Genomic DNA, 17504 nt, shown 5'->3' with positions numbered 1-17504 from the left:
GACTGTCACATTTGTCATCATGTCTGAAGACTTTGCTGTGAACAAAATGTAATATGGACAGAATTGTTGACATTTTAACTATCTCTGTCCATTTCAAAGCCATTATCACTACGACTGGAAGAACAGGAAATTGTATTGTTTAATGTAATGATGAATTTCTATAAATATCACTTATACGTTTACGTTGCCTGGTTTTCATCTTGTTGCATGTGGTCAGAAGAAGAAGCGGCACTCTTTGTTAGAGATCTCTTATCCGCTTACATACAAGCAGAACATTGCAATTTCCTGATTAAATCAGACTGAGGAAGAAGAGTTAATGTGCTCTTCCCGTCATGTGGTCAATGTTGAGTCTTTCAATTAATAAGGTGTGTGTGTGTGTGTGTGTGTGTGTGTGAGAGAGAGAGAGAGAGAATGTGAGATCCAACTTCTTTGTGGCTCATTGGACACAAAAAATGATGGACAAGACATTAAAAAATTACTGTAATTACTATTTGAGCCAACTGTTTATAAAAATATGTATTGAGATGCTTTCTGAATATGTGATTTTGCTTCTCTGATCACTTAAAGGTGGCTGTTATGGAGTAAAAGTCATAGACGATATCAAAACTGTTTCATAATCTTCAGGTGCCACTTTGTGTACTCACTGGCTTATTTAGATCAGAATGGAAAGCAGTCATAACATTGAGCATTTTGAGACAGGGGCTTGGCATCTCATCTCTCCACAATCCAATGTTCACAAACCAGTTGTGTTGTAGTTGCTTTATGTGCAGCATATGCAACTACAGTATGGCTGCCTTCACTTAAAACTATATGTAAGAATGTTCTACGCTGAAAGGAAGCCATGGTTTCTACTATAGAGGAATTTATCGAGGCTAGGTCGGGAATTGTCCTAATGTTGTGGGTCTGTAAAGCCCTTTGAGACATTGTATGTGATATTGGGCTATACAAATAAACTTGACTTGACTTGACTTGACTACCAAATAGACGACAGGAACCATGTTAGCTGTTTAGGGTTTTTTAATCACAAATTCGACCTTTGTAATGTATTGGATATCACACCCTTAACAGGCAACAGGGCTAAATCACCAGAGTCATTAAGGGCAAATTCAAAAATGTAATTGGATTTGCTAGTTGTTCCACCCACGTATCACATATATTTTATATCATACCTGAATTTGCAGCACAGTCACAGTATAATGTGCATGTAACTGTACCGACTGTAGTTACAATCATTACAATTAATAGGATTTGTGTTTTGTAGCAACTCTTTCTAATTCTAAGATCCGAGATGGTTTTGCTGTACTGGTTGTTCCAGCTGTTCAAACTTCAGTGTTTCTGTAAGCAGAGCCTCTGGTGGCTTGTTGCTTTGCATTTTCACACACACCCGTGATCCAGACTATACACTTGGCTCGCCTAAGTGGCTGCTGCATCTGTTTGAACAGATTCAGACAGTAATTATCGGCGGAGCTGAGACTACAGCTGCTCCCTGTACAATGTCTTTGCTCGCCTCGCATGGATTTGAGACCTGAGGCGAGAGGCTCGGAGCAGCTTCACATGGTTATGGAAGGTGTGAACAGGTGAGGACGCGAACTGGGTGGCGAGTCCACATCACAGCACAGGTCCTAAACTCCCAACATGGCTTTACTGAATCCAGGTTTTGGGATTTTCTTTTTTGGATCTGTGATCCAGTTCCAGTTGAGCCTGAGGCAAACTGGATCAGCAGAGACTCTGGCTGAACTTCAGTTAAATGAAGATATGAATTTATATCTCAGTATTCATTCAAGGATTCATATTACTGAACTTACTCAAACTGTAATCAAGGTGGTTTATTAGCACATCTGTAAAGCGATCATCACATGAAAGTGTTCATTTGCCAAGACTACAACTGTGGAGAGAAAGGCAAACGTGCTGTCAGTCATGTCTATGTTACAAAAATATTCACCTATTTACTCATTTACAGTATCTACAACCAATTTTAGCACTTACACATTCCTCAATGTCTTAACTTGTTCCATATTATCAGGATTGTCTTCAATGTGCAACTTATCAGTTTCGACACTTTTCTTCACACCTCAAACTGTTAGTCGTTTCCAAAAAAAAAAAAAAAAAAGCTTCATGAACACCAGCTGTTAGATCTGTGGTACAGTTTATGTTCTCCTACATGTGAAGATGCAAAACATTCCCCAGGCAGAACTGCTGAGGCTCCACGGTCATAAATCATTACTCCTTGTCAAGTTGAACTTCATTCCATTTCACCTTCTGGACCAGCATGTTCACATTTTGCGTGTGTCTTAGTGCCTTTTTTTCCCCAGCGTGCTTTGTGTTTTTCCTCAGAAGTGCCTTTTGTTGCATTTTATGTACAGATTCTGATCCTTGGACGAGGGGCTCTGAGGTCAGCAGCGGGCGTTTCAAAGAGGCCGTGCGAGCGCTGCGAGCGGCCGGCTGGCTGGCTCAGTCTGTGCAGGGGCTGGCAGTAATCTGAAACAGGATCTGGCCGCTGCTGTTGTTGAGTCCGGGGTGGTTCAAGGGTGGAACACGAGCCAAAGAAATCCATGTCATCCTGGAAAGAGGAACACACACACACGCACAGGCACAGGCACATGCACACACACACACACAAGCACACAGAGTGATTAGTAACATATCTACCCACAGCCAGCCAGGGACTGTCTGAAATCCATCTCCACTACATCAAAGCACTGGGCTCCGGTGCTGCCTCACACTATCTCCGTTTCAGCTTCCTCTCTTCATGGATACACAAACACAGACACACACGCACACACATGCACATACACACACCCACCACTGTTCCAGTCCATCAAAACCTAGGAGCTATTAAAGAATCTCCGCAGAAAGATATGTGACTGTCGACTTCTGATCGTGATCATGTTAGCAGAAACACACACACACACACACACACACACTGCCAACAATTATGCTGTTGCACTTTCTTCTTTTTACTTTAGTGATTTACATAAAGCCAGAAACAGGAAGCATACTTGACTCTTTGCTTCACACTAAAAAAATTAGATAAAGAGGATCATTCACCTTCCTAAGTGCATGTCTGCTGCTCGGGAAGAAGTGCATCCACCGCAGTCTCCTTGATGTTCTCCTTTGACCAGCACCCTTCCTGCTCCTGCTCCGCCTCTTCCTCCTCCTCGCCCTTGTTCTCCTCTTCCGCTTCTCGTCTCCCTCCAGGTTCTGGGCTGCACCTGGGAACCCCTAAACTTTCCGAGTGATCCGAGTTGTGCCACATCCCTGCCGTCTCTCTGGAGATGGACTCCGGATGTCCTCCTTGGATTCTCCCCTCGTCCAGGTTGGTGTTCCTGGGGAGCAAAGACGAGACAGGCGGGGTTATCAACAAGATAAGATACAGCTTCTTCCAGATCACCATCTAATCAATGACCTGTTAAAAAGAATTAGATTGGAATTGGAACCGCTGAGTTTCAGTGGTCTTCGTGTTTACAACTGTAAGCCACAAGTTATAATTCACACTGCGTGCAAATGTGTGTATGATTATAGATTTATTTTGTTTAAAGTCATTGTGTAAAGTTGAGCCAAGCAGGGTCTGTAGCTGTTAGGCTGAGTTAGCAGACCATGATGCAAACATCGCCAGTGTAAGCAATAATGTTTGTACACATTATTGCTAGTTTGGATAACACACACACACGTGGTAGGCAGGAATACATGTAAATATGAACTTAGTCAACAGCAGCTGTTCATGCTTTGTTGCAGTCTGACAGGGTGATGGCATCTCTCTCCTGGCCGCAAAAGATATTATTTGATTAAAAATGGGCAGATGTTTTCCTTACCGGTCGCTGAGGCTCGCCTGGGACTGAAAGGGGCTGTTGTCATGGCTACGACCCAGGCTGCAGCTCTCATCACAGCACAAAGACGGGATTAGGTGGACTGGACCTGAAGGTAACACATACAGGAATGACATTGAAGAAGTTCCATTTTGTTCCACTTTAGTGTAATGATGTTGTCTGTCCTGTAACTTACCGCAGGTGTGTCCGGGTCCCAGGTGACACTGGCAGCAGGGTCTCTGGGGGAAGTCGTGTAGCCAGAGAGGGTCCAGGCAGGACAGCTCAGCCCCGGTGTAAGGGCCATCCTGAGAGCGCAAAGAGGCTGCGGAGGGATAAAAGTCACAGAATCAACTCAGACAGTCTCTGAGTCCATTACGGCACAGAGCTTTAAGCAGCTTTTACATGAATAATGTCTGACTTTTACAAGGACGAGTAATGGAGAGTTGTCAGAGTAATTGTTGCCGTCGTCTGACTAAACATGCACCGTCTCTGATGTGTCGGGAACGCCTCGTAACCCTCCAGCCCATGACGGCAATTAAAATTCCATTGTATAATTTAAAACGAATCCACATTGGGGCTTTATGGGGGCTTGTAAAAACAGCAGGCGTCAGTATGAAAGACTAAATATTTAAGGCATATAGGCACTATACTGAGAATACAAATGTGTGTTTACTTGTCTCATACTTTCTGGGGAAGTGTGATGTCAGCGCTTACTCCGCCTCATGACCCTTCACACACTCCCACTAGCGCTTTCGACTTAAGAACTCGGCTCATTATGCAAGTTCTCTCAAATATGGAACATGACGGATAAATATGAGTTAACGCCACAAATCAAATCGCAAAGACAGACAAACGGGCACTGTTTGAAAATTGGCTACTCACACGCGTAATTATACACTGCGCCAGATTTGACGGAGGTGTAACAAACACATGTTGGTTCAGCCTTACATTCTGTGTGCTATTAGTTCTTTGTTACTTAAGTGTTTGTCATTATTCAGCAAAAGCACGTGGCTCATGTACTGCAGTCACCAAGGGGCATTAGAAGTCACAAATGCACAGGAAATTAGCATTAAAGGGGACAAATTATGCAGATTTGTATTATTCATTTTCTATTTTGAAACATTTGCAAAGAATTAAGTTAAAGAAGACATACAGTACTTGTATACTTTTACTTGGACACTTCTCAACACGCACTCCTCTCTAAAAATATATCCCCTTAAAGTCGTCTCTAAAAACTGTTCACCTTAATTCATCATCAGCAATAAGCATGGAAATCTATTAAATCTTTTTAAAAATGTTTATATATATTATTATTATTATCTAAGTTTAATGTATTTTTTTATATAATTATTTATGCCAAATGAAATTATTTTTATTCTACTTTTAATGTATTTTGTTCTCTTCTAATTGCTCTTACTTTAACAATTTTTATTTTTTATTTTTTCAATGTTTTTATATTCTTATTTATTTTGTTCTTATTTTTGCACTTGTTTATTTTATTCATTTTGAATGATTTACCTTTTCGAACAATTTGCTTCTTTTGTAAGCAAGTTTATCTTAGGTTCTGAAACTGTATCTTACAATTCAGACTTTAATCTAACGTATCTTGTGGACGGTGTTGGTTGGTGTAACTGGACATCAATCATGTCTTCACTCACCGCTGGGCTTCTTCTCCAGCAGCTGTCTCTTGCAGTAGATGACACACAGCACCAGCAGAGCCAGCAGCACCGTGGCCAGAGCGCTGCAGATCACCGCCGCCAGCGCCATGTCCCTCGGGCTGGTGACCACAGAGGGCAGCGGCACCAGATTGACCCGCCCGCTGCCTGTAGAGGAACACAGAGGGGACGAACGTGAGTGTGACGCACATCTGGGGAGGGCGTGAAATGCTGACAAAGTATTTAAGTACGACTTTATAATGATTACAAGCCGGCAGATCTGTTTATTATAAGGGGATGAGTGGTCGTTCATGTTAGATCAGAGCAATGACCACATGAAATTAGTTAGAAAAAGGTCAAAACATGGTCAACACTCCTGAGCCAATCACAATCAGCTATTTCTCCAGATGTAATGTCAGACATATTATTCCTTTTCACCTGGGGCCCTCAGCACTCTGCTAATGAAATAAGCAGAGCAGTTCAAAGACTAAACGCCTTTGGTGGATTCTCTCTTTATCGCTCCGTGTCTCTTTTCCCACTGAAGATGATTTACACACACACTCACGCACACCTCCCCCCCCCCCCCCCCAGGGCCCTCAGGCAGCCTCACATGCAAGTCACACAGCCCATCATTTAAAGCTGTAATTAAGGGGAGACGCAGACATGCTGGTCAGGCATTTGAAATAGGTTAAATACGTCTGACGAAAAGAGAAACAGATATGAGATAAACAACGTCTGTGATTTCCTGCACGGTTGTGTCGCTGTGTGTCTGCATCTGTGTTTGTGCGGACTGATTTCACAACTAACAGCCTGCTCGAGGGGAAATGTGATGTCACTGTTTGTCCCGCCCCTGAGGACCACTCTCATTTCAACTTTTGGTCTCAAGAATGCTGCTCATTGTACAAGTTCCCACAAATACAGAGCAGCGGGGTTTAACAAGGCTTAACACCAGATATCACAACTCCAGTCATGAGCTGGCACTCTATTTGAAAAATTGGCTCCTGCTCTGAGTAATTATCCCTTCAGTCGATTGCCAGAGTCAGTGGAGGAGTAATGAAATCACATTAATCCAGCGATATATACTCTGAGGGGAAATACCACTCATGCACCCCTCAAACATGTTAACCCAAGCAACCAGAACTGATCGCTCTGCGTTACAAAACTGCTGAGTCAAAGTACTTTGTGTACATGTTGGGAGTATGTCCCACTCCCTAACTGGGGATTCATAGTTTGGAATAGTCTGAGAGTCTGTGGCCGTGCCCAGGATTATTCGCCGGAGAATCAGAACCAAAAGGTTTCCAAGATGTCTGCAATCACAGGAAGTCATTTGTTTTTTTTCTTACTGCAAACTAAGATTTAACATGTCGTTTTTCCCTTTCTGCAGTTGGAACAGGACCATAAAAACCTAAACAGCACAAAACCAGTCTGCAGCTTTTCGAACGCGGGAAAGAAAGACGACAAACAAAGCAACACACAGAAACTTGCCTGAATGCGTAAATTGAGAGACGCTCCTTTGTGAATCTGTGTAGATCAACATAATTATCCGTAGTCATTAAACGTAATTAAATATAATTTTTTGATCATTGTATGCATGACAGAGTAAGTGTGAGCCAATGGACATAAAAGGACACAGACCAGATTGTAAAAAAGAAAAAAAAAAAGATATAATAAACTACTTTTTGTTTGACAAAATCTTTTTTCTCCCCCCCTCCATCGGTGTTTGCTTTTTAGCGCATTAATCATAAAGGGAACAGGTTTCAACCTTTTCACATGCGAGAGCTCTTTGTTATGCAGTGTAAACATTACTCTAGCTTTGGGCAGTTTTTTTTATTCAGCCAGATAGGGGATAAGGGTATTTTAACATTCCTTCTGAGAGCAAAAAAAAAGAGAAAAAAATCACTCAAAACTCATAGAAGCATTGAACTCGAATTCTGACATAAAGAAGCATAGAAATGAACATAGAGTTGATAAATGTGCTATTGCTTGCAAAAACTCACATTCACATCAAATGAACAATTTAAATACTGATGATGTAATGAAACATACTTATTAAACAAAAAAAAGTCAGAAAATAAGAATTAAGAAATCCTTAAATGACTGCAAATACTAAGCAGGAGGTAAACATGATGATGATAAGTGCCTTATATCAGATAATGACTGAGGCTTAATGGCTCGATGGCTTATTGTTCCACAGTTTATATGAAAGGTAGGGCTTGATAATGAGCTGTCAGAGCAGGGATCACAGCATAAGGCTGCCTTAGTTAATCTGCAGATCCCCGCTGATGGCTCTTTTTTTATATTCGTTCTGATTTCAGGCCTTTAATGATTGACGACTTTGGCAAATGTGCCGTCGTTCCTGCAGGACCTAAAGATTTATGTCCCTCACCGTAGATGTCATTTTAATGGTGCATTGAGATGATTTTGTGAAGATTAATGTATCGGTTGTTTGTTTTCTCGCATGTCATTTTAAAAACTAAAATGGCCTACAGAGACAGAATAACTATAAAAAGTTGAATATTTATGACTATCCTTGTCACATGCAGGCATAGAATCATCTCGTCATCTCAGCTGCACATTAGTGATTGTTGCTCCCTCTCCAAGCAAATACTTCACTCTGCCAAAATGCACCTATTGATCATCTACCACTGGATACAACCACCTGATTCTTTTATTACTACAAACAAAACAAAAACCTAGAATCTGCCGCTGGATCCAGATTGGCAACACATTTTACAGGTTCTCCTCTGAGCCAAGCCTCACCCTTCCATCACTATCACAATCAGTTCAGAGCAGTTTGAGTATCTAACAAACAAACCAATACCTTTCTAAAGTTATTGAGACATTTCTGTCTTCATATGCTTTGATGTTTGCAAGGAATTGAGTACTTGGGTTTGCAGTTGTACCAGTTATAGTTCAGATCAGTGTGAGTGAGCTGAAACATATTTGTCTGGTTGGATCTGCAAAGACAAATAGCCAATGTCAACAGTTTTCAAATATTAAAAAACAACTTTGACATCTCAATAAATATTGTTGCTAAACATGATAGATGCTGAAATATGGGTCATACCAACAACACAATTGCAACGTGACCTGACTGTCAAGCAACGCAACAAGCAGCAGCATGCACGGAGCGGGTTTCTGAGTTTTTGAACAGCTGAATGCGTCGGCGCTGGCGCTAATCAATGACGGAGAAATCTGACCATCATTTGACTTTTTATCATCAAGGTCAGATGAAAGCGATCCGAGGTGAGCATCCCGTCTAAACCCTCAGCACAATGGCGTCCTGTTATCAAGGCCCAGCAGCTGCAGCAGACGCAGATAAACAGCGCGGCATTGAAGAGAGCTCACCTGCTGATATTATCTCCACACTGCACACTGCCAATAAACCACAGCCTTTGATAGTCTCCCTGCCTGTTGACTCTATGGAATGCTGGGATACTCTAAAGAAAAGAAGCACTGCTTTGCACCTCTCTGGCTCTTTAACTGGAGGCAGTACAAAGCTTTTTAAGCCCTGTTAAAGAGGCTGTGCACTATGTTATCAATAGACAACAAAGAAGAGAGGCCTGTGTTTAGATTTATAGTAAAGATGGATCAACTTCAGCACAACTAACTAGCACTGCACTCCAACTTCTTCAGTTATTTACAAACATTTCTCTCATCTAAATATCTAATAGAAAAGCAGGGTTGATATTTAAGATAAGGTTCCAATTCTGCACTCTATATCTCACAGACAATAGTAAATATAAAGGTATAGTGCAATAATAATGTATATCTCATAATCTCTTATCTTATCAATTAGCTTCTTCCATTATATCTAAGACTCTTCCATAATAAAATATGTTTCTTGTCCCAACTCTTCAGTTTGATCACCGGTGTTGAAGTGGCATGAAGGCAATGTATGAAATTACAATTTGGCATGCGTTGAACCTAAGCGGGATAACTGTGTCAGAATGATTTATAATCACCAAATGCGTTACACCCATGCTGTTATGTTTGTGGCAAAGCGCATCGCAGTCAACACCCCTTTGAATGTGACATCAAAAACCAGAATTATTGCCATGAGGCTGCGGTTTAATGATTGTGTTGCCTCATTAAAATAGTTGGAAGGGATAAACTCTGATGTTATGCAACTGAGATCATCCTCCTGTCACTGACAACTGCAATGAAATGACTTCATCTTGATGTATTCATCTGAGGAATTTGTAGGAATGTCACAAAACGAGTTCACATTTTCTGTAGGAACAGTGGAGCCTCACAGTAGCTTGTAAAAGTCATAAGTCTACAGTCAGAAGCTCCACACAATGATGGAATCATTTAAGAACTATTTGCTGTAAAAATATTTCTGTTCAGAAAACTACAAAGTCCGACCTAAAATATGAAGGATAGAATCCAAACTAAACATCATAAGATCTTATCAGAAAAAACAGATGAACCTTTGCCATCATTTTTCTTTACTACCACATCACTAGATAATATTCCCATCTGACCTCAGTGTAAATCTGGTTGGAATGAATAATAACGCAGAGACAGGCAGAGGGTGAAAAGAGGAGGCAGGGCTCGGCGTGCCTGTGTGTGTGTGTGTGTGTGTGCATGTGTCCGTCTACATGTGTGTGTGTCAGTGGCGCTTTCAGAGATCTACCATGACAGTGAAAACCTCCAGCAGATGAAACACATTAAAGGCTGAAAGAATCCATAAAACACAATCTCATTTTTTACTTGGCTCCACAAACCCACTGGGGAGGAGGAGGGGGGGGGGGGGGGGGGGGGGGGGGGGGGGGGGGGGGGCAAGAGAGCAGATCTGTGTGTGTGTGTGTGTGTGTGTGTGTGTTAAGATTTACAGTCCAACCCAGACGCCGACCGCCTCCTCTGCACAGCTGCACGGTTGCCCCCCGGGCCAGTGTGGCCCATTAGAATGATCTGCCCTTTAAGTTTTCACCACCCTCCTCAAGATAACACTGGAGGGAGGGAGCCAGACTTTCAAACATTTGGAAAAGCTCCACTGAGAGTCCCAGTAGGAACCCACTACCAGCTATGTTCTGGGACACAATGGACATTTTGTTTCGCAAGGCCTCCTCCAGTATCAGAGAAGGGGAAGCTGCACAGATGGACAAACGCATAGACAGCGAGCAGATGGTTGTCCCAAGGCCAGCGGTCATTACACAAACAGTAACAAAATATATCCAGCCTAAAGTGGGAAAAAAACAAACCCGGCGCTGGATGGTCTGATGGGATTGCAATTCCCAATTTGCTCTCGTAAGCGAGGAGTAAACATGTTTCGTGAGCCGATATCCCAGAGCCGTCTCCACTTATTTAACGCCGCGGTGCTAAACCTGGACCGTTGGCGTGTTAACGCTGCCAGAAGCCTCCTCAGAAACAGCTGTGGCCTCCACCGCCATCAGGAAGTCACACTCAATTACCAAAAGGTACAAGTTCACTCGCCTGTTCGTTTTATGTGGAAACCTGGAATCATAAGGTTGCGCTTAACTACTTGTAATGGCCGGAAGACAGGAGTTAATTGGATCTGTAGCTTACTGGTATGTGGACCGCGCCTGTGCACATGACTCCTCCTGCGAAGTGGATCTGTACCAGAGGTGATAAATTACCCTGTGCGCCCCCTCACGCGGTTGAAACAAATCCGTGCAACAGTGCAAGTTTTGGCAATCGGCACCATGAGAAATGTTTTGTCCCGGAATTATCAATGGAGGTTTTGTTCATTGGTTCCAAATGGAGCGCTGAGAAGTGACATGTGCTGAGCTAATATAATCCAGGTTTGGCAAATCCGCTATTATGCTGTATCCCGTATCCATTTCAGCTTTAACCCGCTCATCTTCTAAATCCCAGCATTTACTTGCACGTATAGCAGGGCGAGTGAATGAATTACGGCTGCTCCGCCCGTCAGGCTCTGAGCTGCCGTTCACCTCAGAGCACCATGTGCTGGCACGCTGCATGTATGAGCTTTGTTGTGAAGCTGCTGCTGTTGCTGCTGCCTACATTTTCATCCTTGCAACTTTTGGCCGAGAGTTCAATCACGTGCACTCGCTGGTGATGCTTGATTGATCTCAAGTCGTCATTTTTCCTGGCGGAGTGATGATAACCTCGTTTAACCAACAGCCCACTGATGTTAGGCCAACTGTCAGAGGAGGTAGAAGAAAGGAAAGGTGCTTACAGTGAGGCTCATATGGAGGCGGAGGGTCCCCACACGGTATACACTCCATGTCCTGGAAACCGCTTAATTTCGTCTTCCTGTAATATCTGTTGAATGCAGAATGAGAGTTTATTACCAAACAAGTGAGTAAAGATTGAAGAGTTTGAGCAGAAGTAGTAGTAGTAGTATAATCTTCTTAACTGGAGCCAATTTCCATTATTTTGTGCTTTGCATGTTTAGATACAATATCATCCGTAGGCTTCCTGTTGTGCTCTTTTTCAGTTTGGTGTCACGTGTGATGTGTGTGAGTTGGGCCTGGTCTCTCACCCGGGCAGACAGTCGCCACACACTGCGTTGCTGGTGGTGGAGCAATTCCCCTTCTGGAAGCGGTTGATGAGCCCACAGTCCAGGCAGGGTTTACACTTCTGCAGGCTCCGGTCCTCTTTGAAGCGGCTGCTCCGGCAGGGCACGCACCGGGCATCCTCTCCATAACCAAAGCCACATTCCTGGGGGGATTAACAGGAGACATACACCGGGGTAAGAGGTGGGGATGGTGGTTCGGGGAGGGGCTGCAGCTGGTGAAAAGGGGGCTTGAATGTGGACTACCAGGGGTCTGGAATTAAAGAATGATCTTGGCTCACGGGATCGACAGAGAACAATGGCCTGCCTCTTTTGAGAGCCCATCTTACACTGGCAATAATCTCCCTGACTCTCTCTGTATGAATGAGCAGCCTTCCGCTGCAGGACCCAGAAAGGCCAGACATTTGAATGATAAAGGCCCTGGGGGACACCCACTGTTGTATTATTGCAAGTTTATTGCTGCGTTTTTTGTGTGACTCCCTCTCCAAACAGAATCGGTGAGTGTTCTGTTGATTGAGAGGCCAGCAAGCAAAGGAAGCGCTTCAGCAAGGGGGCGAGGATTACGGAGGAGTATACGGACAAAATAAGATGAATACCCTTTTGTGTTCTACAAGTGAAAGTGCCTTAAAAAGCAAAGTTTCCTCCTACTGTGTGACTGATCTAATGCTAATCCACCTCATGACGAGCTCACCTGTAGTAAGCAGAAATGTGAAGGACACAAGCTGTATGTAAATCTGTCAGATATTCCTTCATTTCTGCTCTTAGCTTCCGTGAACGCTTATATTTCAAAGACATATTTACACATTTACAAGTTTGGTCCACCTGCTGCTGTGATCATATCATTCATTTGCCCAGCATCTGCCAGTGGAGAGCCTGGGCCTGAACATAGTTCAAATATGTATAATTCTGTTACAGCAACTCAATTTTACCTCTTAATTTTCCCTAAAGGTGTAATTTGAATCATCACCTCAGATGATCACTTTGCCTGCCAGTGTTTAGTTTAGTTTTGTCACTTTCCTAAGTGGCACTCTGTCACATCACCAAACAACTATGTCACATGGCAGGTGACCTTAATACCACATTTACATTTACACGACAGCTATTATTACACACCACACTGGGTTGAAAAGACCCTGCTGGCATGACATCGTCCATCGATCATTCATTATCAACTCTACAGCAGCTGCCCCGTCGCCGTAGTCTCATGTACGGCCACCGTTGCCACACGGCCCGGGAGGATAGACAGGCGGGGGGTGCTCATATATCATTAAAGTGAAGGTCAGCTTCAAACAGCGCTTCACTCTTCTCTTCTCTCTTCGCCCGTGTCCCATTTCACTGCCTGGGCATGCAGTCGTGCTGGAATGTGGGCACAAGCGTCTGATATGGGGGTTGGGTTTGGGGGAAGCAGGCTGGCAAGAAATAAAATGGGAGGACAGAGGCAAAGATGTGATCTCGTGATGGCACCGCCGAGTCGTGCTGGAAGACGAGGAATGCCAGCCTTCCAGCCAACGCATATGAGCCTGACACTGAACCCTTGGGCCAGGCCTGGACTGAGGTGCACCAGTTAGGGTGGGCTATTGCAGCTGTTGTTATGAACTCTCCATATAAGGCCTGGCTCTCCAGCAGGGCAGGGCAGGGAACAGTGGAGGTGGAGGGGAGAGCAGGGGGAGAGAGAGGGAGGGAGGGAGGGAGGGTGGCTGGATGATTAGTGATAAAGAGGGCAAAGGAAGAATAAAGACTTGGCTGCCCTCAGTTGAAAGCCATAATCTTCCCCATTCCTGACGAGACTCCAGCTCAGCGGACAGTTTACATGACAAGCTAGACCCTAGAAACGGGCCTTTAAGAAAGTCCTGCAGGGCAGCTCACAGCGGGCCGTGTGACCCACTTCCCAAATGAAGGAAGGGGCCCAGGGAGACTCGTCCCGGTTAAAGCCCGGCACTGGCACAAGCTACGCACATGAGGCACCGCGTGTCAGGATGGGGGCCTGATGGCACGTACACACACGCAGGCCGGGGCACTAAAACAAAAGGAAGTACAGTGCAGGAGAAGTACATCACATCAAAGAGTGGTCGCTGTGAAGGCTTTTATCCCTGTGAACAAAGCTCAACAGAGCTGACACCCCACCCTGATACCCCCACTGGGCTCAGTAGTGGCAGACATAAGGAAGAATGCACTGTATCTGTTATGATTAGTAAATGAAAAGCTGCAGTTCCTACATGCATGTACTGTAATGTATAAAGACACATTTTCAGTGTGTTTTGATGGTACAAAAAAGCTAAACACTTGTCTTGAATGAAGAGGAAACTGAACTATAGTGATAGGTATCTCCACTACGCCTCTGATGTTCAAAGTTATGACCCTCTTATGTCTTGGGGGTCTTTTCGACCCCCATTGTTCACGGCGTCACATCAGCTTTCACGCGCTCCCGTCTCTCAATTTGCATATCATGCTCTCAGTCGATTTCACCTCAAAACTACCTCAAGGAGCCGATGTTTTACGTCCCAATTCCCCCTATCCTATCTCCTGATCCGGCTTGGGTGAGACTGCCAAGTATAACAGCAGGGAGAGGAGAGGAGGGAACGGAGAGCTGCCTGGGACCTGGAGCATGTTGAGACGGAGAGATACTCTACGTCTGAGATTAGGAGGGAATCAGGAGAGTGTGCGAGGGGAGGACAGTCATCTGATCTGGGAATGAAACAAAGAGAGTTTGTTAAGGCCGTGTGGTGTCCTCAACATAAAGATACGCACACTCTCACTCCCACTGCCTCCCTCTTTTTCTCTACCACTTCTCTCTCTCTCTCTCTCTCTCCCACACACACACACACACACACACACACGCTAAAACGTTTTTTTTTGCCACTTCTTTATTATACACTGTGGCTTTGACCTTTGTGCACAGTAATTTGAGCGTGTTCTGTTAATGCAGTCATTGTTAGTTTGGATACATGTAAAGAAATATAAATCTCTGTCTCTTTCTCTCTCTCTCTCTCTCTCTCTCTCTCTCTCTCTCTCTCTCTCTCTCTCTCTCTCTCCCAGACCAGAAGTCCTTTGCCCTGCAAGCTTGGCTGAAGGAAATGTTACACTCTTGTAGGGATTTTTGCACACTGACATCCAGGTTTTCAGCATGCACTGTAATGCACTTCACTCTAATAAGCAATTGACTATCAAAGAGATATGATTGAGAAAAAGAGGGACTTGTCCCCTCTGTGTGGGTGTGTGGGTGGTTCTTTTAGCTACAGTTAGTGTAGAGGAGCTAATTGATGTTTGTCAGCCTGCCTCAAAGAGGCTTCCAGAGGCAAACTTCCAGAGCAATCTGGGGCACATTCCTCTGGGATCTCTATGGCAGCTGCACAGAGGGACTCCAAAAGTCTGCTTCCCTTCCAACAGTCAGCACTCCCTTTCAGAGTATAGACAGATTGTCTTGGTTACAGAGCTTAGATCAGAAGTTGTGCTCTGGGAAACTTTGCGAGTCCAGGCCGAGGTCTCCACTGTGAGCCGGCATCCCGCTACCTCCGCAGAAAGAATGAGGCAGCCAATTATTAACCAGGACCCCAGGGTGGCTAGCGGCATTCATGCCTTTTGAGCTGGCAGAGGGAAACGAGGACTACTGAAGCATGTTACCAACCACAGAGAGCATGTCTGTGTGCGCTGAGATTAAAGGCAACTAGGCTTAAATGCATGTGTGCAACACATGTCAACGGTGACACACAGTTTTTCCACCACCATTCAAAAACTCAGTGGAGTGTAAACGCACCTTCAGACTAATGTTTAACTGCCATTTAGGGCTGCCACAAATACTTAGGATGTATGGTTAAAATATATCACTTTAACTTTAAATTCATTCTAGTATTGACTCATATCTTATCATAAAGGCAAACCCAGTATTTTTTGGACTGGCTGTAAAATAATCACTGGTTCTAGTTTACTCACCTTTATGTTGCTGTCTACACTTGCTTAAGTAGGTGAATAGCTGCAGCCGGGGAGGAAAGCCTTTGCTTACCAATCTCAACTGACACTATACAGACCTGTTTGTACAAAGCACACAAAAACCTGTGGCTAAGGTGCTGGAAAAAAGTGCACTCGCAAACCCAGCAAGCTTAGGCATGGCTTGCTTCAAACAGTGGAGACAATAAGTTGGACAGGGTGCAATGGGAAGAAACAATGGAGGCCATTCAGCAACAGAAGGTCAAAAGTATGGGTGTGACTGATTAAAGAAGGGTCGGTGTTCTACAAAAGCTAGTAACAGCTTGGCTGCTCTCTCCATGAAAGACAGGAAGTAATAAATAATGTCAGGCCGCTGGATAAGATACATTTCTCTAAACAGGGATGTCCATTCTCCTCTCTCTTATACATTTTTCTCAATCCAAATAGAAGGAAGTTACAGGTACAGAGTTATGAATCGCTTCTCTTGCTGACATTTTCCTTTTTGCAAGTAAACAAGTGGCATAACTAAGCCTTGCTCAGTGGCACTATAGAAAAGGCTGCTGAGTAAACACTGTCTTTTTTGGACAGAAGGGAATCAATAAAGTTTCACCTCGTGCTAATAAAAGACCCAATAACGTTTTTGTTTTCCAACCTTTGATAGCTCCTGTCCAGCATCGCACTGCTTGCAGGGTTTGCAGATCCCAAAGCGGTCCTTGTACTCCTGCTCTCTGCACTCCCGGGTCTCCTCAGCTCTCACAGGAACCTGAGAGCGACAATCATCTGGTAAATGACGGTAAGGAATTCCTGCATTTCATCGCCACTTTTATCGATAGCAGCTACGCCAGACTGAATCTTGGGCCGTACATCTCAATCGCTCTGGTAACCTCATACTCCGCTCATCTTGAAGACGAGCTCCAAGCTTTTGGAATAAGATGGAACTTTAAAAGCAGAAATCAGCGCAACTAAAGGGTTCTGTCAAAGTCTAAAAAAACAGAATATAGATGACAGATATATCGAATAAGTCAACGTGAATGACAACTGTTTGCAGCAACATTTTTAGGAACCAAAATATTTCCATTTAGCCATTTTATAGAATAGAATAGAATAGAAACTTTATTGTGTCAAATCACACATGCCAACACATCAGCATGCAAACGCGGCAATCTGAAATGTGTCTTGCGTGCCCCTCTTACACACACACACGCTTTACAGAGGGGTCAGCGCAGGGCAGCCATGATACGGTGCCCCTGGAGCAGTTTTTTGGAGGTTTGGTGCCTTGCTTAAGGGCACCTCGACAGTGCCCTGGAGGCAACCTGGCAACTCTCCAGCTGCAAGTCCACTTTCTTGGTCCATCCAAGCTGAGACCCTATGGACTGAGCTACTGCCGCACTTATAGATCCATACATCACACGTGCGCAGAAAACAAAAAAAAAAACCTAAAGACAATGTATACACACACAATAATAATATGGCTCTGATCAATAACATCAAGGATAGAAAATACATAATGAGAAGTTACACTTACCAGAGTTGAATATATGATGTGCATGGTTAGTATGAGTGTGAAGGTCTGCTGAAGCATCGTGTTGCTTGTTGCTATAGCGGACAAGAGAA

General features: G+C 44.0%; 1 protein-coding gene across 1 annotated transcript; it reads right to left on the bottom strand.

Moving 5' to 3' along the window:
* Window positions 1-1811: 1811 nt before the first annotated feature.
* Window positions 1812-17472, bottom strand: LOC142994391 (tumor necrosis factor receptor superfamily member 19-like). The gene is made up of 9 exons (XM_076145181.1): window positions 17416-17472; window positions 16543-16653; window positions 11934-12112; window positions 11628-11713; window positions 5465-5629; window positions 4003-4128; window positions 3813-3915; window positions 3049-3326; window positions 1812-2560 (listed from the first exon to the last, which is right to left on the bottom strand). The coding sequence occupies exons 1-8, from the start codon at window positions 17470-17472 to the stop codon at window positions 3053-3055; spliced, it is 1101 nt and encodes a 366-aa protein (XP_076001296.1). The 3' UTR covers window positions 1812-2560; window positions 3049-3052.
* Between the last annotated feature and the right edge of the window lie 32 nt (window positions 17473-17504).

Source organism: Genypterus blacodes, unplaced genomic scaffold (assembly GCF_046128005.1).
Source record: "Genypterus blacodes isolate CSIRO-AG114 ecotype Tasmania unplaced genomic scaffold, CSIRO-AGI_Gbla_v1 ptg000003l_1, whole genome shotgun sequence".
Classification (NCBI taxonomy): Eukaryota; Metazoa; Chordata; class Actinopteri; order Ophidiiformes; family Ophidiidae; genus Genypterus; species Genypterus blacodes.
The sequence above is the reverse complement of the archived record's forward strand: the minus strand, read 5'-3'. Positions and strand labels throughout refer to the sequence as shown.

What these genes read in the sequence shown, in the direction of transcription:
- LOC142994391 (XM_076145181.1), bottom strand. Translation starts at nt 17,472, where the DNA reads ATGCTTCAGCAGACCTTCACACTCATACTAACCATGCACATCATATAT. An exon ending in GCCTCCATATGAGCCTCACT is followed by an intron (nt 5,630 to 11,627) that starts GTAAGCACCTTT and finishes GTTCCTCTACAG; the next exon opens with GCAGCGGGCGGGTCAATCTG. An exon ending in CAGGCGAGCCTCAGCGACCG is followed by an intron (nt 3,327 to 3,812) that starts GTAAGGAAAACA and finishes TTTGCTCCCCAG; the next exon opens with GAACACCAACCTGGACGAGG.